Source organism: Falco naumanni, chromosome Z (genome assembly GCF_017639655.2).
Source record: "Falco naumanni isolate bFalNau1 chromosome Z, bFalNau1.pat, whole genome shotgun sequence".
NCBI lineage: Eukaryota > Metazoa > Chordata > Aves > Falconiformes > Falconidae > Falco > Falco naumanni.
In genome coordinates, this window is record NC_054080.1 from 66,267,552 (window position 1) to 66,290,390 (window position 22,839).

Genomic DNA, 22,839 nt, shown 5'->3' on the forward strand with positions numbered 1-22,839 from the left:
CTATCCTTGTCTGAATTTTTCCTGCTTTCATATGTAGTTAGTATAATTACAAACTAGTAAGATGGTATTCCACTGTATAACCCTTCAGTGCTTCACAAATTGATTTGATCATTAAAAGCAAGGCTTCTAGTGTAAACCATACCAAAGCACACTGTTAACTTGCCACCAGATCACAAGACATTAGAGTTATGCTAGTATTAATGGCAGACCCACAAATCAACCAATTTATCCAAGCAAGCAGGCAAACAACACTAAATCTGGAAGAAAAAAATTAAAAGTCTTGAAACAGTATCAAAGACACTTAAATCACCCCAATACCTGTATATCCCTCCTACCTCAAAAAAAACCCAAAAAAAACCCAACCCCAAACAACCCAAAAATCAACCTACACATTCTCTCCTTGCACTTCATTCCATGTGTTCAATGATCTCATAATTGTGACCTGCAGTGACACAGAGGTACATGCCAGGTGTGCTGGTAAACTCCTTGCTTATTAATAGGCAATGAAATAAATTGAGACAGGAGACTGAAGCACTGTTTTTCCAGGAAGTGCTAAAAAAATCAGACATGACAATAATCCTTTGATACTATTTAGGCATTTTTTGAATTAATTCCTGATACAGGCCATTATGCCATACTAGCATAATTACTATACTATTCTTCATTCCCATGAGCTGCAACTGCACTACTCTGCAGTATTTTTCACTTCTGAAACCAACCTATACTGCAGGGCTGAAAGGCAACCTTACTTCTGATGGGTCCAAACTTTTCCTGACTGACCGAGTATGTTGCTGTCCAGAAACAAGAATGATCTGCTTCAATTTCTTTTCCTTTTCATCTGGAATAAAACATTTCAAAGATTTAAAAAAAAAAAAAAGACTAAATATGAGATTTAATCTGTGGAACAAGTTAAAATCTTAACTTCCGCATTTGTTTCCCACTTTTTTTAACAGTTACTCTTCACAGGCGGCTTCCAGGTTTCGCACTTCATAGCAAATCCTGCATGGTGTTTTTTACACCAGTGTGCCTAGGCCACCTTTTTAATTCACAAATTAAATGCAATGTAAATGGTTATCTGACAGAAAATTTCCTACCAATCTGCAGGTTAAGATTTGTATATCCTGCAATGAAAGCAAACTGCAAAATTATACAATTTCTCCGATTCAAAAGCCTTAAGAAAACACCCCAGAAAAACAATAAAACTAAGTACTCTGCAGGAACTCCTTGGTAGCAGACAGTATTAAAAAATATTTAGTAAATTTAAGGGGTTTTAAACAATATTAGACATAGACAGGGGTGTAATTAAGGAAGAATATGCACTGTATTTATTTATGTTTGAAAGCAATCTAAATAATTTTGCACCTACAAGAACACCTTTATTTAAATTAGCATTCCATGGGTGTCTGTCCTTGTAGGAAAGAAGCCAAAACCTGAAACTGACCTAAAATCTAGTACAGAACCTGATTACAGAAATATTTTTCCCCTTAACTTTCACACTACTGTTTAGCCCAGTGAAGAACAATGAATGGGAAATACTTGAAACACACGCGCGCAGTGAAGGCAAACCCAGAAGAATAGACCATAAATGACAATGCTGAACCAGCTCCAGAGTTTCAGTAGAGCCAAGGCATGTCTCTGTTCCTCTCTATATCCCACTGTCATACACAAATCCCTACCAAGCTTTGAGGTTGGCTGAGAAATCGTTTTCTCTTGCAGGAGGCCCAGACACCCAAGGGAGCTCCTCAGCCATCGATGGGGACGCTCTTTCTGCACTTCAATTTTAACAGGAATTTCTAAAACAAATACATACATTCCTGCAGCAAGTTTTTACTTTGGTTTATTACTAATTGCTCATGAAGATTCTCCAGCAGTTTTGAACACCATGATGCCCTAAAACAAGACAGACACTAAATGCACCTGTGCTTTAAGTGTGTCTGAATCTGGTTTCCAGAGCTTCTCCAGTTCATTTTATTTCATTGGTCTAACGGAAGGTTAAACAAACATTGACTGAAACTTGTATTTCTGTACACAACCATCTTACACTTTCTTCATGCAATAATAAATTCTGGTTCGTTAAAGTGATGACCATAAAAAAAAAATCTATTGGTTTTCAAGCTGGTGGATGAAAACCAGTTAGTCTCTTCAAAAATATTTAACAAAAAGCACCTCAAGGAAGTTACATATTTTGAGAAAAGTGAAATTCTGGCATTATTCTCAGAAGATTTTTAACTGCTTCCAACTTCAAATTAATAATGCAAATAAAGTTTAATAGTGTGCACTCAATCCTAAAAAAAGTCAGAATAAACCACCTAACTTTGAGCAAACTGGATGATAAACATACTCTTCTGCTAATCTGGTCCCACTGCCAGCTTCAGAGAAAGCAGGCATTACACTTCTGAAGAAAGTGAGAGATTACTAGTGACTGCTCTTCTAGATTGTTCCCTTCCCTGCCTTCACATTACAAAAGCTTCCCAAGTCATATGGAAGTATTCATAGGAGTAACCTGATTTTCTAAAAATAAAAAAGCGCAAAGCCTCCCAAAGCCATTACCAAATCTAGGATTCACATTTAAGTAACTGATTCTGTATTTCAGCTGTATTTAAAATCCAACGTTCACTTTCTGCATAAGCAATTTTAATCAAAGAGGGCACAGTAAAGGCAAAAGAACAGAAGATGCATTCATTTCCAGAAAACACATAAATCAAATACTGACAGGAGAAATTCAGAACTATTAATTGAAATTTAAGAGAAATTTGAGTAACAAGTGGGGTTTTTGTATGAGCATTCAGACAAATATGTCAATCCAGAAAGCCTCAACAGAAGATGAGAATGTGTTTTAAAATGCCAATATTAAAAAACCTCCACAGAATGAGTGATATGGCAGTCACTTGGTGGGGGTGGGGGAAGCCTTACCATGAGGAAAATGAGGTTACAATGAGTGAGAAAAACTGGATATGAAAAAGATGAAGACATTGTTAGCTAGAAGTTTCGGTTATGGTTTGTGATCCTATTCAAGTACCAACATGTACTTAAAGTACAGGTGAGGCCCAACACACCTAATCCTTTTTTCGTTTTTGGATTTGATGAAGCACAACTCATTCTGTTTGAACTGTTTTTTAAAAAAAATTCTCTGTACACTCGATTAAAGTATCTCCACATTGTAAAAATCTAAACTTGCACAGCTCAAGACTGTCTTTGTGCTCTAATTTCTTCCTTCTGAAGCAAGTTATTAGTTGCACACTCCTTGTACTAGATCCATTAGACCAATCTGTAACTTTTACACTGAATCCATTTATTTGCAAGTAGCCATAACTGTTTTACTCAATTAGCTCTTCATTTTCCTTTCACTTAATTTTATCTTCAAGAACATTCATTCTTGTTTGTGTTGCACGTTGTCCACACTTCAGAATTAAAAAATTAGAATCCATATAAAAATCAGTGGTAACCTAAAGCAGAGTGTTGGTTTGTTTTTTTTTAATCAACACACTTAAACATAAGAAACACAAACTAGGACTGTGACCTGAAACAGTAATATCTCCTCTAGTAATAAAAATGATAAAAATGGGGGAAATAAGACTGCAAGGTTTTGCTGAACCAACTTAAGAAAGAGGAAATTGTCCGTCCGTCCCCCCCCCCTCCCCCGTTAGAGAGCAAGTATCTTTTACCTTAAGGGAATCAATAACAACTGAATAAGAAGTAATTCCCTGAGATGCTCCAAGAAAGCTTTTACCCCTCAGCTGTGCTTCAGCATATGAAAGGATGAAGCAGCTACAAATTAAACAGGTGACTGGCAAGCAGTCCAAGTAGTGCGGCAGCTGTATGGGTTTAAAGTCCCATTTGTGATCACCCTGCTGTGTTATGACTCCTCTAAATGGACTCTCAACCTTAGTTAAAAACAACTTGTGTTAGCATGACATAGTAAGAAATCTATTTGATAATTTGTCTGATGACTACAAATTCACAATCCAATTTCATTTTCTCTACTTTGCTACTCAATGTAAGTTTTACTTTGAAAGCATGAAAAAAGGGGGGGAAAATCCACACCTCTTACTGGAAGGAAGCACTCTGGAAGGTGCTTATTTAATGGCATTGCCACATATTAAGAGATGATAAAAGGAAATACGTCAAACCAATGCATGATCAGATGTCTTACACGTTTAACTACCATCACTGAAATGCATTTGTGCTATGTTGAATTTAAGCTCAATAAAAAGCATACCATTCTGGAAAACCTTTACAAGACAGATGTCTAAGAAAAGCATGTAAAAAGCATTTGCTTTAACACAGAGGTAAGTTGCTTATTGAATTTAGTAAAATATTCAAAGAAATAGCAAATATTTGTGATCACTAAAAATGTCAAGACTCATTTTACTTATTATCATGAGGACTTCCATCACAACAGCAGCCTCTCAAAATGGGACAGCAAGAAAGCAGTCTTACTTCTTTAAACAGGTGTGCAAGTGCTTTTCAAACCACTATGAAACTACATCACATATATAAAAGACCAGAAATAAAAACTAGTTTCCAGGAAAGTCTGGTGAAACTATAGTTGGAGGAAAGTCTGTGCATGAAACAAGTCATGCCCTTGTGTCTCACTAATGGACTGTCTATGGAAATACTTCTCAACAAGTTAATTTTATACTAGGTACTTGAAGCAACCTTGCTGTGAACTAGAAGCTGAAGACTGATACCACCCATTGAATTAACTGCTACACTAAACTGACAGGCAATCTGTGGCTAGGGTGATGGAGCCCCAAGTCCATGCAGATGTCAGAAAGAAGACACACCTTTGAAGCTGAGCTGGACAAAGGCTGACTTCAGCCCAGACTGCACAGGCCAATGAAGAACACACTGCCACATAATCCTATCCTGGAAAACTGAAGGCATTTGCATAGTCAGCTTCAGTCATAATTCTAACAAGAAATACTACATGAACATTCAGATACAGGACCTGTAACTATCTCTCTGGACACCGCACACAGGGAAGGTCAACACTTTCCGGGGACAGCCTTCCCGTCTACTTGCTTAGCACAGGGTTAAGCATTAGCCAGCCAGCCACGCACATTCACAAAGCTGGAAGCAAGCTGCTGTATGGATACAGAACAACATAGTTCTCAGTTCTTATACTCTGACTGCCCATTTGCAGCTTTTGAAGGACTAATGTAGTTAAAACTTAAAATAGTCAACCATTTTAAATCCTGTAATTACGGTTTATTTTATTGACTGCAAATAAGTATACAGTAATCCAACAAATCCTTATCAAAAGTCACCATGGTAAGAACCAGCTACACTAACCACTTCCCTTGGGAGAGCCAGCTTTATCCCCTCCCAGTTATAAAAACATGCCGTTTATTTGAACATGGAAAGGGAGTAGCAGTGCTAGACCCATATTGTCTCATTTCCTATTTCCTTTTAGGTATCAAAATGCAGACCTTGTCACAATAAGGCTCAGAAATGCAATTAAGCAGACATTGGGCCTTCAGGAGAGAAAGTGAGATATTAGTTCTCTTGGGGGGGGGGGAAGAGCAAGTTCTACATAGCATTTTTTATTTTCTGAAAGTGATTGTAAAGGAACTGGAGGAAAGATTGGATAAGACTGTTACGGACAAATGCCAAAATCTTGCCTAGTTATAACTACAGTGAAAACTTTGACTGCGTTTGTGCTTACACATTAATTATTTGTCGTTTCAAGCAAACAAAACAGTTATAAAAATTTCTTTAGGGCTAAAACCATAGCCCTGTTTTGTGTCTCCACCAAATCAAAAATCTGTCATCACATTTGCTGCACAATAAAGCATTTTGAAATCCAGAGGTAAGTTTCTTCTCCCTCACAGATTAACTGAAAATACTTAAAGTTAACATGTTTTTAACTATATTAATTATTCTATTAATATATTAATGTTAAAATAGAATAAATATTAAATTAATTTATAATTAAAACACTAAAGATTAACAGAAAAAGAAAGCCTGTTCTTCTTAAGGTACCAGCTCCCACAACACAAGCTGTGTTCTTCCCACAGAGGGGAGACAGAGCACAGCTGCTCCCAACTAGTATAACTAGTAGAACTCTTTTTGCACAGATATCAATGTTTCACAGATCTGAAAATGCTGCAATTGCACAAATCAGTCTTCTATCTGTTTTTGGCTTTGTTTACATACTTACTAGTTGTGCTAGTCAGTGAGATGTGTAGCCCTTTTGGCTCTACAATCAGAGAAACTTAATGTACAGATTGTACCAATGGTAACTGGAGAAGGTAAACTCATTCAGTAGCTTTTCCTTTACGAACATTAATAGGAACAGAGCTGAATTATCTCCCAATAAGTTGGAAGAATCAAACAGTATTTTTTATAGTTTAAAAGGTCCTAGGTTTATTAAAGAAAAAATAATATTTACTTTTGACAACTTTAACTGTTACATCCTTTGAATCCGGGTTTTAATCGTGACAGAAACTCTCCATTTTTAGATCTTGCACAAATCAACACATACCAAAACACTATCAGCATGGTGTAGGCAGAAGCAAACTAAGAGCACTAAACATAAGTAAATTGAAACACACGTTTTTAAATGAAGATTCTGTTAGAACCAGGTTTTGCAGTTTGTAACACATACTACCCTACCAGATCTTGAATCTTGCTTTTCCCCAGGCCCTATAGGTACATACTGCCTGAAGAGATGGTCCACCTCACTAACCCTACGCGTTCCATACCAAGTATTTTATGTAGCCGAGGGTCAAGATGCACGGCACTTGCCTCACCGTTGTGAGTACAACTGGTTATGCCAGCACTGCCCTGCTGCCAGCAACTTGACAGAACTGACAGGCACAGAAGCTTCACCCAGAACCCTGCAGGAGTCATACGTAATTCCAAGGTGGGTGTAGTGGTAATTCGGGTCCCGATTTTCCTCTGGATTGGGATTCATGTTTCAAATGAAACCCAGATTAGAGAAGTTTCACCTACTCAGTGATAAACCTTGCTTTATGTCAGTCTAAGGCATCAATACCACAACTGGGACAGATACACAAGAAATGAACACGTGCTCACAAAGAGTCCCAATCAAGCCTGTAAGGCTCCACCTTTGAGTAAGGGTTTTATTAGAGGCCACTCACACAATTAAAACCTGTATTTTTGTTTAAGTCTCAGCTACTTATGGTTATTTAGGTCTCAATTAGTTATGCACATTGAATACTTTAAAGACAGTGGAAATACTTTTGCATACATGTTTCCTGGAAAGAAATACTTTTTTAAAAAAAATAAATCATAATTTCAGAAAAAGTCAGAGACCCACTTTGATGAGGCTCCTATGGAACTCTGTCTGCACTGTAGAAGCTGGCAGATTTCCTACTAGTTCCCCTTGCTAGTTCCTCGGCAGTTCACCCTGTGGGCTGAAAGAAAGCCAAAAGCCTGAAAGTTCTGGCTGTGCTCTCCCCTGCAGTCTGGATTCCCAGGGTCTACATGTGGCCTGCCCTGGCACTAGACCTATATTCCCATTTGAAATTTTAAAATACAGTAATGTAATTAATTCACACATAGCTGATTTCAAAATGCCAAAGCAATCGTCCTTCCCCATTTGGCTTTGCTGGGCATCCTCACTAGTGGCAGAACTGTAAAATACTGCCATGAACATGCTGCTCAGAGCAAGTCAGAACAAGCAAATAGTAGAGCATACTAATTTTCTGCTGAGGTACTAAGGGGAATTACATACTTCAGCATATTTACCAAAACAAGATGGCTTACCATTGGTACCTGAACATGCTGGAACGTAACCACATGCTTAAAAGACAAAACCGAAGATACAGTAGTACTGTTTCTTACCGTACATACAACTTCCTAAAGAGCTAAACTATACTTCAAAATTTTTCATGTTAATAACATAATTTCAAGACCAAATATAATTATACTCCAAAAGAGTTTAGAAAGATGAACATTAAACAGTTCCATTAGTTCAGTATCACCAATTAGAGAAAATAGGAATAGTTTGGTTAAAGACTGTCTTTCTGAGAAATGCCAGAGTTTTCAAAGGTTTGTGAAGTCTTTAGTAAACTTCTATTACTTAGCATATCCCAAGAGCAACAGCCAAGGAAACTTACTGAAACTGACATATTTGGTACAGACAGTAAACATTTGAGTAAGACATCACCAAGACCTCTCATGGATATCATAGGGCAACTTTCAGCTCAAACCCTTTCAACATTTTTTTTTCCTTAGAAAGGGAAGTCCAGCTTCCACTGAAGAAACAGAATTTGTAGGAGTCTAAAAATGCAGCCTGCAAACCCTGACTTCTTTTGTGGATAGAAAAAAATCTTGGCCTAAGAAATTGTTTTGGGCTGAAATGATGACACCCCAGGTACAAGGAAATGGTACACATTTGTTTATTTTACTGATCTGCTGCTTTCTATTCCTTTCCCTCATGTTTTATATTCTCAAGAAAGTCACTTGGACCCATAAGACTTTGAAGTACCTACACAAGGAAAAAAAGCTTGCTTTCTAAGAATCGAATCCTTCACTATCAACAATATAGCTGAAATGACTGACAACAGTAACCATTTCAAGTGGAGGCATTCTGACTTGTAGCAGAAGCCAAAAGCAATCGTCAGGCACTACACCACTGTAACAATTCTAATTTGCCCTGTATTACCCAAGCCAAACACTTTGCCAGTCATAAATGCTTCTCCTCAGCTCAGCTTGCTGAGGGTATTATTGTATGTTGGTTTACAATACTGAACACATCCCTACATGAAAGCACCCTACAACTTTGCACAGAGATCTGCACAGATTAAGGAGTTGCACTTCACGCTTTCTTGCATGTAAGGCTCAGGGGGGAGCTGCTTCTTCTCCCTCTTCATGTAATACTGGCTTAAAGCAAATATAGAGAACGATCCACACTTCTGTAAGACCCCTTTCCCCATGTAACCCTGCTCTTTCTTCCCAAGAGCCTCTGGGAGGGGTAAGAAATGTACATACAGTTAAAACTCAGTAAATTCTTGTCAGGGGACAAAACTGGAACTCTCAGTTTTAGGGTCATGTTTGAAGAAGGTGTGAACAAGGCTGTGTGGAGCAGAACGTACCAGTGCAGGAGATCCTGGCCCTAACCTGGGAAGTTCAAAGACAAAGCTAGTTCTGCTGGTTACAGCGACCTTGCCAGAAGCCAGCAGCCACCACTGCAGAACAGGCAGTGAAAAGCCTAGCTGTGTCTGCTGGGTAGTATAGAAGAACTAGTTTCCACATTTACCATGGAAAACCTAACAGAAACTGGAGTGCCCCAGTGCTTCCTACAGCCTGGGGGGCATTCAATATGCCTGCAAAGATCAGGAAACCTACTGTATTAAACTATTTATTACAAATACACGCAGAACTTTCAGTTAAAAACTCAAAATAACATCAGTTCTATATTTACAGAAAAGCTTATTTTCTGGAACTGTATGTAGACATCATTGAAATAACTTTTAAAAAATAAACTTAGGTATAATAATATAGTTTAAGAGAAACACCATCCAGCTGCACTCCATTTAAAAATCAGCTGTTCACATTTCCATTTCAAGTCTGAACAGCCGAAGAAATTTACACATCTATGGAAGCCATCACCTATGTTTTATTTGTATGAATAATCCAACAAAATTAATAAGCAACATCAATCCTTAATATAGGAGATCCTTTCCAAACTTTTAAGAACACATTAGCACCATGCTTCATTCATGCATGCGAGCTTACTGCAGTTGGGACTAGCATGGATTTTCTTACATTAAGCAAGCAAGTCTTTAGTCATAGGCTAGGCATCTGCAGAAGCATTTACTTTAGCAAAATAACAAACATTTCAGATGTATCTTATGGGAACACTTAAGATAGTGATTACATATCTGGTGGTAAAGTTAAAACTTGCAGCAAGAGGAAAAAAAGCCTGAGAGGAATATTTGTATCATACCTGGCCACTCTAAAGTCTAAAAACATGGTAGTAAAAAAAAAAAAGTGTAAAATATTGGTAAACTGAGAAAATGGTCACTGACTACATGTGAATTTTCAAAGTACATACTCAGCAACCAGAAATTAAGGTACTATCATAATTCAAAGGAATTAGAATATTGTCTTAACCATATACACTTACCTGCTAGACTGTATTAATCTGGCAAGCTCAATAAACTCTATAAGAACTGCAAACTGGAGTTTCTGCCAGTTTCACCACACATTTCAGGTATCTGCATTTTGTATGCTTCTCCAGATACAGAAGATTTAAGCATTATCTGAAGGCAATGGGGAAACCCTATTATCCACTGAGCTTTGAAGCTTCCCTTTTAAAGAACGCAAAGAATTACTAAAATAAAAATCTGCACACATTTATTAGTAGTAGAATGGGAGCTAACACTGATGATTTGTTTAAAAAAAAATATCTTTATTTGGTATTATATATTTTTCCCTCAACACTTGAAATATTGACACCAAGCCCTTTCAATATCTGAAAAGAACAATCCTGAAGATAAAACAAGCATGACAGTCACATATGACTTATAAAAAATTCTCAGGGTGTAAGAGGGTATTTGAGATAAATAACTAGTGAAATTAAATACATATCTGTGAGCCAAAAAAGGGAGTATTAGTTGCATATCTTTGAGGGTTAACCACCAACTCACAGAAGGATCTGATCATCACTGCTGACAGCTGAGCAAAGACTCATTTCAGTTTGCACAAAAGCAAGATGACTGGATGCTCAAGAAGATGCGAGGAGCTCAGAAAGCACGATATCAGATATGGTCATATGTCAGTGTGGTCTAGCAGACATCTCATTTTTCCAGCACTCCACTCACACCTTCCACAGTGACCCTGAACAAGTTATAAGGAGCTGCAGTATCAACAGCAGCGTGAAATCTATTGATGAGAAACACTAGGCAATAATTGAAGTCACCCAGCATAATAGTAGCAGCCATTCCACTACAAATAAGAACATTAGGACAAGATAGATAAGAAGGAACAGTATTATGTTGTTTTTCCGTGAATGATGTGAGCAGTTTACACTTCAGGGACACAAAAGAAATAAATGTAGACTGACAAATTCCAGTTTAATCTCATAGCAGAGAAACAGTGACATTCTAAGTTTAAGGAAAAAAGAAAAACTTTTTGCAAACACCTTCAACTCCTTAGTCATCAGATGCCAAGTGCCATCAAAAAAAATGGATATTTCTGAGCAAAACTGAGGGAGTGATGGGACTATCTGCTTTTAAGAAAACTTGAGAAGCGTTTCATCACTTTCTAAATAAAAGGTAAACAATTCCCAATTCCAAAATACTCAAGTATCAAGTAAGTAAAGCTGCTTTTTTTAGGTCATTTTTCTGCCAAGATCCAACAAAATCGATCTTAAAAAAAACCAGAACAAAAAACAACAAAACACTCAAAAGCCAACCAAAACAAAAAAAACCCAAAACTCCACAAACCAAGAAACAAAAAAGCCCAAAACACAGAAAACTCCGAAGTACATCTTACAGGAAAAAAATATTCATGACTATTCACCGCTAAGCAGGATTCTCCAGTTCTACAGTGGGGCGAGACAGGAAATCAGAAACATCCTGCAGGCAATGCACTCAGCCTCCAGGTAAAGATAAAAAGGGAGGGAAGCAACAGAAAGCAACTTCCCACTTAACTATGTTCTCCTAGTCCTATGGAAACAAGTAATGAAGCCTTCTTAAAGTCTTTCTGTCCACCCTGCCTTAAGAAAAAGAATGAATTGTAATTCTAGAGTCTTAAGTGAGAGCAGAGCAGATAAAAAGTAAAATAAGACAACCCTTAGGTCTTTGCAGAGAAGCCTCCAAGAACACAGGGGTTAGCATTAGAAATCCAGACCTCAAACCTGATCAGTTCTCTTATCACTACTGCTGCTGAAGACTAGTTTTACAAGTTTGTTTAAACAACAGCTACATGGCAATGTATAATTTCTATTTTAAACAAGCTGAAGCCAAGTTTCACCAATACTGGAAGCTGGCAAAAGCCAACAGATGCATTCCCACAGTCACCTCACCCCCCACCCCCACCCCCCACCCCCCGGCACTTGCTTCCACTCCTGCCTCATCCTCTCCTGCACCATCACCTTTACTTCAACTTCAAACAAAAATGCATTAGCACACTAGAAAATCCTGTAAAGTTCAAATCCATCATACACAAGGAAAAAAAGAGATCTTTAAATCTTGTAGTCTAGATGTTTGACCTTTGGGTAAGGCACAATTGCACAGATCTACACAAAGGTATTGGACTGAGCAGTACTTAGACTCCACTGAGTGACAGTGGAGACTGAACCTTTAGTATCACTAAATCCAGTGAGACAGAAAGCTCCAGATCAGTTAGTTACAATCTATTTACTTTGCACAGGAACAAAGAAACTGCCATACCAGATCAGACCATTTAAGCAGAACCCTACCCCTTGCAATAACTAAGAGTGATAAAAATCAGACATAGTGGAGGGTGACCCTCTTCCAAAAGTACTCTCAAGCCACAGAGCACTAAAGAGGTAGGAAGAGAATTTTCTCTTGCAGTACTATGCAGCTCAAACTGGAAGCAGAAAATCTGGTAGTTTATTTAAGCTGCCAGTTAAAAATATCCAGCATCACAGACTTGGTTAAAACACAAAATTATGTTCTACCTTAGTCAAGAACAGCCAAGGTCAACAGTAAGCTGTGTTTTATACTCGGGTACATCTTGACCATGAAGTTATCAGCATTTAAAAAAAAAACCATCACAAAAGTAAAATCTTGGCCACGCTGTGCTTTTCACATGCCCTCCCTCTGTTCCCTCCCCACTGTCCAGATAAAACACATCTTCCTCAGTCAACAAAAGGCACTACAAACAGATAAGCAGAGCTAAACCCACGAAGCTTTTACTAGTACACTTATACATAGTCAAAACTTCAGTTTCAGAGTCTTTGGTGTCTCTAGCAGGTGCCAAACAGCAACTGCAGAAAATACAGTACAAATATCTACAAAGGTTGTATTGCAGCTGAGCTATCTGACAAGTCTGCCCTATCTAGCACACACATTTTCAAGTTCAAACACTTTATCTTCACACAAGTCACACAGTACATGGTTACTGTATGCAGAGGAGATGAATTGCAGCATTTACTGCTTTTCATTTTTATAGAAACGTGGTTATGGCAGTATCCTGTAGCTGGGGATGTAACTGGTGACCTACATCAATTTCAGACACAAATAAACATCACTTACAGGGTCTGCAATTTTTAAAAGAACATTGTTAACATTGCAGAGAAGAAGGTGCATTTTGCTTCCATAGATTTCCCTCAAGTTACAAGAAATCGTAAGACTGTTATTGCTGAGGTCATTGTTTGGGACTTTTTATATAAACCAAATCAATATACTGTCAGTACAGATATGGTCTGAAGTGCTTCATGGTGAAGCTTGATTTCCTAGAACACCCCCCAGCTCTTAAAAAGATAGCTTGCAACATTCACTCTTAGCGAAATATTTGCTCTACTGCTGTGACAAGCTGAATACTTGAGAGATTAAACAAAAATGGTAGTATTCACATTTAGGACTTGACAGCAGTGTCTGTTTCCCTTTTCAGCTTCATTCTGAGGCTCATGCAGGTCTTCCAGAAAAAAAGAGAAACAGAAAAACTATTTAAAATGAAAGTAACTGTAATACCAAAGAGACCGATAGGGGGACATGGGAGCACGCATAGTATCTTTTAACAGTAGACAACTACTGGATTTGAAAACAGAATAGAAAACCTCCACGTAACACATTATTTCGATTATGCCCTTCAGTTCGCCTCAATAAAAGTCTGGGCAACAGCTGCACGGAAAAATTTAGTGTGTAATATGCTAACTGCTGCTCACGTACAAACTAACCTCCCACCTTCTGCTAGAACAAGTCAATAAGGGCAGAGAGATGTTTTAAATTCTTGATATGGCCTGACAAAGTGGTACTTTGTTAACGTCTGTTTACTGGTAACACAACTTATAGGATTAGTGAGACACTCTACATGACCATTTATAGGATATATCTGAAGAATAATCACCATTAATGTTGCCATGTACTTTCAGCTGTACTTACAATAAAGTCAAAGTAGACTATATTGCTAAAGTAATGAAGAGAAAAAGCATCTGGCATTTCAGTATTTTTTACGATTTTTTTAACATTCCTAGTGGAATGCCAGAGCATTTAGGAGAAGGGTTTTAACTTGTACACACATTCAGAACACTGACTTGTCCAAATGCAGGTACTTTTAAAAGTAAGCAAAACTGTCCATTAGAAATGAACAAATTCCACGGCTGTTCTGTCATTGCTGCTGTGGGACTGACTAGCAAGGATGGACTCCGTTTTAGCATCAATGCAATGTATATTGACCTTCCTGAACCTCTAAAATCAAGCCCAACTCCCACTTGCTATCACCACCAGACTCTATATTGTTTTAAACATGTTCCGACACCAATTCTTTATTTTCCTTGAAAGCCATGAAGCTGGTTACAATTGTATTATGAGATACAGTACATTATAATTTTATTACTTGACAAAGACGGTGCTAAGAGTCATAAAAAGACAAGTTATTTGCTGAAACTCATACACTATTCCCTCAAGAAAACACTTAAATGCCTCTGTACTTACAGAAGGATTAGTGGGAAATCTTACCTGTTATAACCACACCATATCAAGTATTTTTTTTACACTGCCCTAGAAACAGACCAAAATCCATCCAAATTCCTGAGAGTTCATATGAACAGGACATTGGTCTAGAAAACAGTTCTCATTACAGTAGCCCCAAGATAAGTCAACCTTTTAAAAAATACCCCTGAGGTTTGACTGACATAAGACACAACTGAAAGGAATACACGACTTGTGTCCAAACTGGATTAGATTTCTTATGAGGTTTAAATAACTGGCCAAACTGTCAAGACAGCATTAAAATAGGTCCTTGGGCGTTAATACCAAGTCCTTAAACTATGCAGTCCACATCATATAAAACTTTACAAACAATCTATAGGAAATTGTCAACTTCACACCAAAATTACACCATCACTACTGCAGTGCCTTCCCAGACACACTGCAGTTAGACCTCGCAAGTGCACCTAAAGCTGGAGCGTGTGCTGAAATACTTAAACTGCTTCACCAAGGACCAGAGTTTGCTTTCATCTTGAATGCTTCTAAACATGTCGATTAGGCAAAATACGGGCAGTTCTGTAAAACCTCATGAAAACGGACTTATGAAATAATCCGTACAGAAGGCAAACACAGCCTTCATATGCAGGGCTCTAAATGAAACCACCAAAATGTATTACCTAGACCAAACCACTACAAAATTGCTTTTCCTTGAAAAAAAGAGAGGGGGCACTTATGGTAGAAAGCCTTACCCACGTCCCTTGCTAAGAATTAAAGAAATCAATTCCACAATATCTCCGTACAGCAAAGGGGAATTAGACTTCGGAGGAGTCCTTTAAAAAAAAAAAAATTAACTCCGTGTTTCTGCTGCAAGCTGCCGGGGCAGCGCAGGAGGCGGCCAGGTGCCCGGCCAGCAGCCAGGCAGGGGCGCAGCCGCCGCCCGCACCGCCAGCACCGAGCTGCGGGCGGTCAGCGGGCCCGCGCCCCAGCGGCTGACACATCCGGCCCGCCGCCGCCCCGAACCCGCACCCCAGCGCCCCTCGGGGCTCCGGCCGCAGATAAACGCAACGGCACCCCCCGCAAACACACGCACGCCGCCGCCACCACCCCCCGCCCCAGCTCGGCTCCAGGCAGCCTGCCCCGCCGGCTACCGGGCCGCGCCAGCCCCGCGCCGCTGACAGCTGCGGGCGGACGGACGGCGGCACAGCTCGGCCCGCCGCCACCCCTCCTTCCCCCACGCACCGGGTGTCCCCGCGTCCCGGGAGAAGGCGGCGGGCGACGGCTGCCCGCCGCGCCCCAGCCCCTGCCCGAGCCCCGCGGGCAGCTCCCGCCGCCCCCGCATCCGCTGCCGGCCCACGGCCAGGCGGCGGCCGGGCGCCCGCGGCGAGGAGCGGGAACCCACCCCGAGCTCTCCCCGCGGGAACAGCCCCGCCATCGCCGCTGTCACCCGCCGCCGCCCGGGGTCGAGCCCTGCCCCCCCTCCCCTCACCTCGAGGGGGAAGCCGGCTCCATCCTCCGCTCCGCGGCGGGGCCGGTCCCCGCCGGGCTCCCCGTCGGCAACGGCTCCAGAAGTTCGGCGCAGCGGCTGGGGGAGGCAGCCGGGCTGGCGGGGCTGGAGCGCGGCGGCCCGGGCAGGTAGTGGAGCAGCAGCGTCTCGGGGGGCTCCGGCGAGGAGGCGGCGGCGGCCGGGGCGGCGGCGGGGAAGAGGGGCGCCTCGGGCAGCCGGTCCAGCTCCACGCTCCGCACTTTGCGCAGCTGCTTCCGTCTCCAGTCGGAGCGCTGCTCCCGGCACTGGTCGCCGCCGCCCGCCTCCCGCAGGAGCCCCCCGCCGCTCCCGGCGACGCTCCCCGCGACCGCGCCGCCCTTCAGGCTCCCGCAGGCGCCGGCGGCGGCCGCCTCCGCGCCGCTGCCCGAGGATAATCCCGACGACGAGGTGCGATTGCCGCCCGCCGCCGCCATTTTCTCTGGCGGGTCACATCGGGCTGCCGAGGACCGGGGGGAGCCAGCTCTCCAGCCCGCTGCGGAAACGGCGTTGACTGCGAAAACGGCGTAGGGAGGGGGCGGGCGGCGGGCGCGGATTGGCGGCGGCGGGCGGCAGGGGCGGGGCGGCCGCCCGTAGGTGCAGCGGGGGCGGGGCCGCGCGCGCTGCCCCGCCCCGCCCGCCCCCGCGCAGGTGTTGGCGGTTGGAGGGAGCCGCGCCCGCCCGTCAGGGGTAGGGCCCGGGCCACCCGGGACAGGGCCGGCCGGGCCGCGCTTAGCCCGGGAGCCGGCGATAGGCGCCGGGCGGCGAGGAGGTCCCTGCCCCCACGCGGCCGTTACCACGTGTGGGAGAGCGGCGGGGGTCCGGCGGCCCCGGGGCGGGGTGCCGCGGCGCGGGCCGGCCGCCGCCGTGTGAGGAGCGGCGGCGCGGGGAAGCCTTTCCCGAAACGCCGGCCGGCTGCGGGCGGCGCCGCGCCCTATCCCGCAGCACCCCGCCCTGCCCCCGTGTCCCCAGCAGCCCCAGACCTCCCCCAGGCCGCGTCCTCCCCGGGAGCCGGCAGAGGGTCGGGGAGGGCGCGCAGTGCCCGCCGTCCCCGGCCGCGCCGCAGCGAGCCGCCGGGAAGCCGCTGCCGTGCCCGGGCTCACCTGCTCGTTCTCTGCGATCAGTACAAGTCAGCCCGCATCCTTGCTGGAGCCTTCGCGCGTCCCCCTCCGGGCTGCCCTCGCTTGGCAGGCGCTGCTTCACCCGTCCTCGGCTACCTTTCCATGCCTCGGCTACTGGGAAGCGTTGGTGTCTCGTCGGAGCGCACCCGTTTCCATCTGTGCGTGCCTACGCACGTGCAGCCTTAGGTTATAGCCTGCCACATATACCTAACGCTGCGGCTGTTTCCCAACAGACTGGGAGAAAGGCGGGAGACGTCACATGACCAGAACCTTGGGGAGGTCCAAGTAAAATGTACTCCTGGTCTAGATTTCCACTCGACCGCAATTGGGTGGTTTTGCTTTCAGCCTCCGAGCTGCGGGGAAGGGGCATACGATTTTGCAAGAAGAGAAGGGCGTACATAGCTGTCAGAAAGGTGCCGTTTCGCTGCCGTTGAACAAGCCTCCCTATCTCAATGCTGATTTAATCTGAGTTGAGGCAAGGAAAGCTAAACATCGCTATGCATGCCAGGTTGTTTTCAGGGGGGTGTTTTTCAATACAGTAGAAGTCGCACAGTTCAGGGCACTTTTCTTTAGCTGAATATCTTAGGCTTATTTCTCACAAACTGCTACATATCACTCAAGTGTAAACATTAGCTAAGCAGCTCTGCAATTACATTAGTATGGGCACTTTGCTGAGGTCACTGCTTTGATCCAAAGCACTAGTTAGGTGAGAATTACCTCCTAACAGAAGCAGATTCTTTCTTGCCTTACATATGGGATCAGAGCCTGACCTAAATGTAGAATCCTCACTGAAGGATGCCTCGAGCAGATTAGAAGAGATCTTTCCCACCAGACTTGTAAGAGCAAAAAGCCCAAGGAGACTACTTGTACTCCGTTTTATTGCAGAATAGCAGCAGTATACACATGACTTCGAGGTCACACGAAGTGATTCACTTAGGTGGTCTGTCAGGATGCCACACTGTAACTACCCTTAGGAAGGTTTTTCAGTGAAGGATGACGCTGTGAGAAAGTCAGTTATGTTCATTGTCCTCTTTGGGATAAGCAGGTCATCTAAATATCCTCTTGTGGTATACAACTCAGGGGCGTTGTTCAGAGAAACTAATTCTGAATTTCATAAAGATAGTATCTGACACTTATTTAAAGCTGCTACTATAAATCAGGTACAGTTTTCTGGAATATTCCTAGAGCAAGTCTTATTGTTAAAAAGATGTTACTAAATGCAGAGAAGAATAAAATATGTGCTTTGCAGAAGCAACATGAGATTAGTTGCATGCAAATTCTGAAGCAGACGGTTGAAACGAACTCAAATTATTACCAGTTGTTGGCAGTGTAACCTGCATGTATGCAGGATCCTCTGGTCTTCAACAGTCCACTATTATATCTTTTCAAATATTCCTCTTTGCCATAAAATCACATTCACAGGAAAAAAACCCAACACCTTATGCTTTTGAAGTATTTTAAACAGAAAAAGAAAACAGCTTTAGGAATTTATTAAACACTTGTCACATGGAGAAGGAATACAGCTTTTAATAGCAATTGGTTGGTAAACAATACAGAGAAGAAAAAGCAAATCCCTAATTAAAGTAAATCTAGGAGATAAGAGGTGCATACACATCCTTTTGTTCTGACAGAGTCCTGGGAGACACCTCTGCCAGATGCTAAGGCTCCAACAAGGCTTAAAGGAGAAGAAAACTTGGGAAATTCAAGGCCAAATGTCAGAGTGGTGATGGGGTACTGAGGAATGTGCATGTGCACTGAGGTGACATGCTTTCTGCAAGGCAGCTAAGAACAGGGCAAAACATGAAATCCAGGAACAGTGGGAGGCACCAGTATAAGAAATAATTAAGCGTGGACAAGTGCTGTCACCATCCCTGTTAAGGCACAACTTTGCCTTTTGAGTAAGGTCAGCATTATCAAGGTTTTGAGTTACTTTTGGCTAAGATGGAAAGTGGAAAAAACTCACTATGTAGTCATTAAAGAATACATGGCATGTCCCCTTGTCCAACTCTAATAAATTACATTTTGCCTATGATCTTTATATTCACCTTATTGTTTGAAGTGGATGTTTCTCCACTCTGCCTTGACCAGGACAGTACAGTGGCAAGCAAGAAAACACCTGCCATGCTTCACTGCAGAGCGCTAGATAATGCAGTATCTGTATGCAACATAGATTTATGCACAATAGGGAGGCTCTGCTAGAGGTACTGAATTCTGAAATCAGTAACTGAACATGTTGACTGACATCTGTGTTTTCCTGTGATCTGCTCTTAAAATCCTTTTGCACTTAATATGAGTTGACCTGATTGTAAAAAAGCATAAAACTTACTGAAGAGAAAAGAAAGATACTCAGTTACCTCTTGCACAGATTATTTCTCAGCCCATCTAAAATACAGTTCTGGAGGGTAACATGAGGCTTTGAGCAGTTTTCAGTGGGCCTATTTCCCCTAAGTCCCAAGCAGTGGCACCAAGGGTTTGTTATGAAACAGAAGCCTTTGGCCTCAAATTAGCATCGTGCAACATTTGGAACACCAACTGTTGTACACAAAGAAACGTCTGTTTGGGAACACGCTAAGTTTTTGCAAGCCAATGAGTTTCCTTGTTGCACAAAACCTGTAACAGTGTCATGAATAACCAACAATTTTCAACATGCTAGAGATAGGAATCTGCCGTGCCCCTGAATACATAACCTAGGCATTATCATCCACAAACAGAATAAATATGAGAGATAACACAGTCCATAGCTTCTGGTCTTGACTAAACATGCAAAAAGTGCTTTAATGCTGTATACAAACTAGATTGTCCCCATCTTGTTCTTCTGTGTAGAAAGACTTATCCCCACCTTGATCTTCTGTTCATTCTTTCTGTTGTGAGAAAGGGAAAACAAACCTGCTCTTAAACCATAAGCCTTTCCTGTTTATTCCTCTGTGTGTAATGGAGAAGTCAAGCAACTAAATGAGGACATAGAGTCTGAGGCCCTTTTCATTCTTGTTCCTTAGGACCTGCTGAAAATCTGCTGGTGTCTATGTTGGCTGCAGAAATGCTTTGCCATCTTGCTGAGGCTCAGTTCTTACTTCATAGCATAGCAGGTATGCCTTCTGGAAGAAATTCCACTTCAGAAAATCAGAACGCCATATGAATTTTTAGGAGAGAGAAAGCTGAGTAAAACCAGAGCCTGTTACAGGGAATTCTGTGGGTTTAGTTCAGGTGCTGGGAATGTCTAATCTCACTGTTATTTCAGTGTTTTTCTTACTGGTTTACCTATTAGTTTCAGCTTTTATTTCCATGGAAAAATGTGTTTAAAGGTTTCTTAGTTCACACAGAACTGAACTTTTGTTAAAAATGTATTTTGGATCCACAAAACTTAAGACTACATCTTGATCAAGGTGTCAGACACATTATATAAGAAAAGAGCTGTATTTAAACCTCCGGGTCTTTTTCTGTCAAAGCACATAATAACAGTTCTCTGTTGATTTTTAAGAACTAACAATACTGATGTTTCTTCTAACAGACCTGCACTGTCTAGCCACATTCATCACAGTTACCAACTTTCTTGCTGTAGCATCTACTCATGAACTGGGGAACCTTTTGGTCTACCCACTAAAGCAAAAAGGTCATGTCTCCCCAAAGAATTTACCATATAATATGAAACAGACAAGGAACAGAGCAATCAGCAAACTAGATTGTGGTCCTTGTACAGCAGAAATCAACCTGCTGCCATGATTCCTTTTGTCACTAGTTTGTACCTCTTGTATTAAGTATTAATATCAGTTCAATTTGTGACCTCAGATGCTCTTTAGTGTCAGTACTTTGACGTCTAATTTGGGTATTCTTCCTGGCTGTGCTACAGAGGATTTTTCTGACCTCAAATAAATCACCATGATTTCATGGCTCAATTTTTCCCGACTCTAACTGGAAAACAAATATATTTACCTACCTCAGGCCTGACACCAGACTGAGGGATTTAATATTATTGATTTTCCAGGTGAACACTTGCTCAAAGGAAATATAGTAATGAAGTGAGAAAGACGTGTTAAACCTCTTCTTGTACATCACTTACGAAAAGCTACCAAAATTATTGCAGTTGTCAGCTCTTTTTCTTATATTCTTGCGGACTACTAAATTGACAAGATGGCTCTTACCTGGATCAGCAGTTACATCTATTGTAAGCACCACTATCTGTTTACTCCCCAGGAGAAAGCAACTCTACTATTTCAGAGTCAGGAGACCAGCATTAGCTCAGTTTTCTTTTATCCTACTGCTACCACCGGCTGTTACATCTCTTTCAGCCTAGGTGCTTATTATTCCTTCTGTTCTGTGAGACAAAGGCACGGATATAAGCATAGCTATCAATAAACTGTGGAAGGTTTTTTCCACTGGAAGCTATAGATTTCCAGATTACAAGGGAACAGACGCAAGAGTTTCACTCTTGTTTTTCTCTCTAAGAACAATATAGCAACTTACTGAAAGGGAGTGTGAAGGTTCAGGATGGAAGAAGGACCACTTTCTCACTCCCACCAAAGAGGACCCCACAGTTACTCTTTTCCTCTGCCTGCTGCTCCGTCATTCTTCTGCCAGCAGCAGAATCATACAGTTCCAACAATAAACTACAGTTACTAGAGAACAGTAACATGACAACAGCATAAACACTCAACCATCAGCAAACATAAAGACAAGGCCAAGTCTTGTTGGTGTGTCTCAGCATGGCTATGGGCTGTGAACCAAGTCTCGCATGATCGGTATATCCAGCGTGTAACACAAAAGCCTTATGAGGATCCTGTAGAAGAGGAGCAGACAAGAGTGACACAATTTGACAGTTACCTCTGGATAACTGCCTGCCTAAATAATTGCCAGACAGTCAAGGAACTGGCAAGAACACCCTGGGAAAAGAAAGATTGCACTGGAGAATTATGAGGAAAGTAACTTTCAGTCTTAGTATTTAGTTGGTGTTAAAACCAAACATCTTACCTTTATATTGCATGAGCAGCTGCCGCCCCCCCCCAAATACAACAAAATGAAATATATCTTTGCAAAACAAATTTCCTACCTTTCTTGAGATGTGATTTACTTATAAAAAGATGCTAAAAAAATATTCTATCTATTCCACAATATAAACCTATTTCTTGAATTCTGTTACTGTTCCTGGGGTTTATTTATTGCTCATAGGGCTCTCGCTGCTCTATATCATAGCTTCCTTTGCTACACCCAGTTCATTTACATTTTTATGATGTTTGCAGAGACTAATGAATCTCACCTATCGATAAATCATCAGTAGATAAATCCTTTGCTTTCTGCATGCTTACTTTCCATCTCTTAGATACTGTAATCACAGAAAATAGTTGTTGAATCAGTTGACATCTTCGACATTTGCAAAGTTAATTTGCCTGTAATATAAATACATGTATATACTATACATACACACTAACATATATATGCTGCTTCTTGAATAGATTGGGTTTATATTTTGCAATTTTAATGTTGGTAATTTCGTTTTATCCTGCTGATGTAACCTAAAAACATTGTCATGGTACAAAACTGAGCTGACTTCACATGCTCTGCATGTTTGCACTATGAAAGGCCTTGAGAAGCAAAGAATGACCTTGACATATGA

At 41.8% G+C, this 22,839-nt stretch overlaps 1 protein-coding gene across 2 annotated transcripts in view; it reads right to left on the reverse strand.

Moving 5' to 3' along the window:
- Positions 1-17,469, reverse strand: part of MAP3K1 (mitogen-activated protein kinase kinase kinase 1) — a 60,337-nt gene extending 42,868 nt beyond the window's left edge. The window contains exon 1 of one of the 2 annotated variants that reach the window (XM_040579911.1): positions 17,214-17,469. Coding sequence is in view for 1 of the 2 variants with exons in the window: in XM_040579910.1 (XP_040435844.1) it covers positions 16,078-16,547 (470 nt within the window). In the remaining variant the exon portion in view is untranslated. Of the gene's footprint in view, positions 1-16,077; positions 16,596-17,213 lie in introns of those variants that run through there. The other variant, XM_040579910.1, reaches the window with a different exon arrangement.
- Between the last annotated feature and the right edge of the window lie 5,370 nt (positions 17,470-22,839).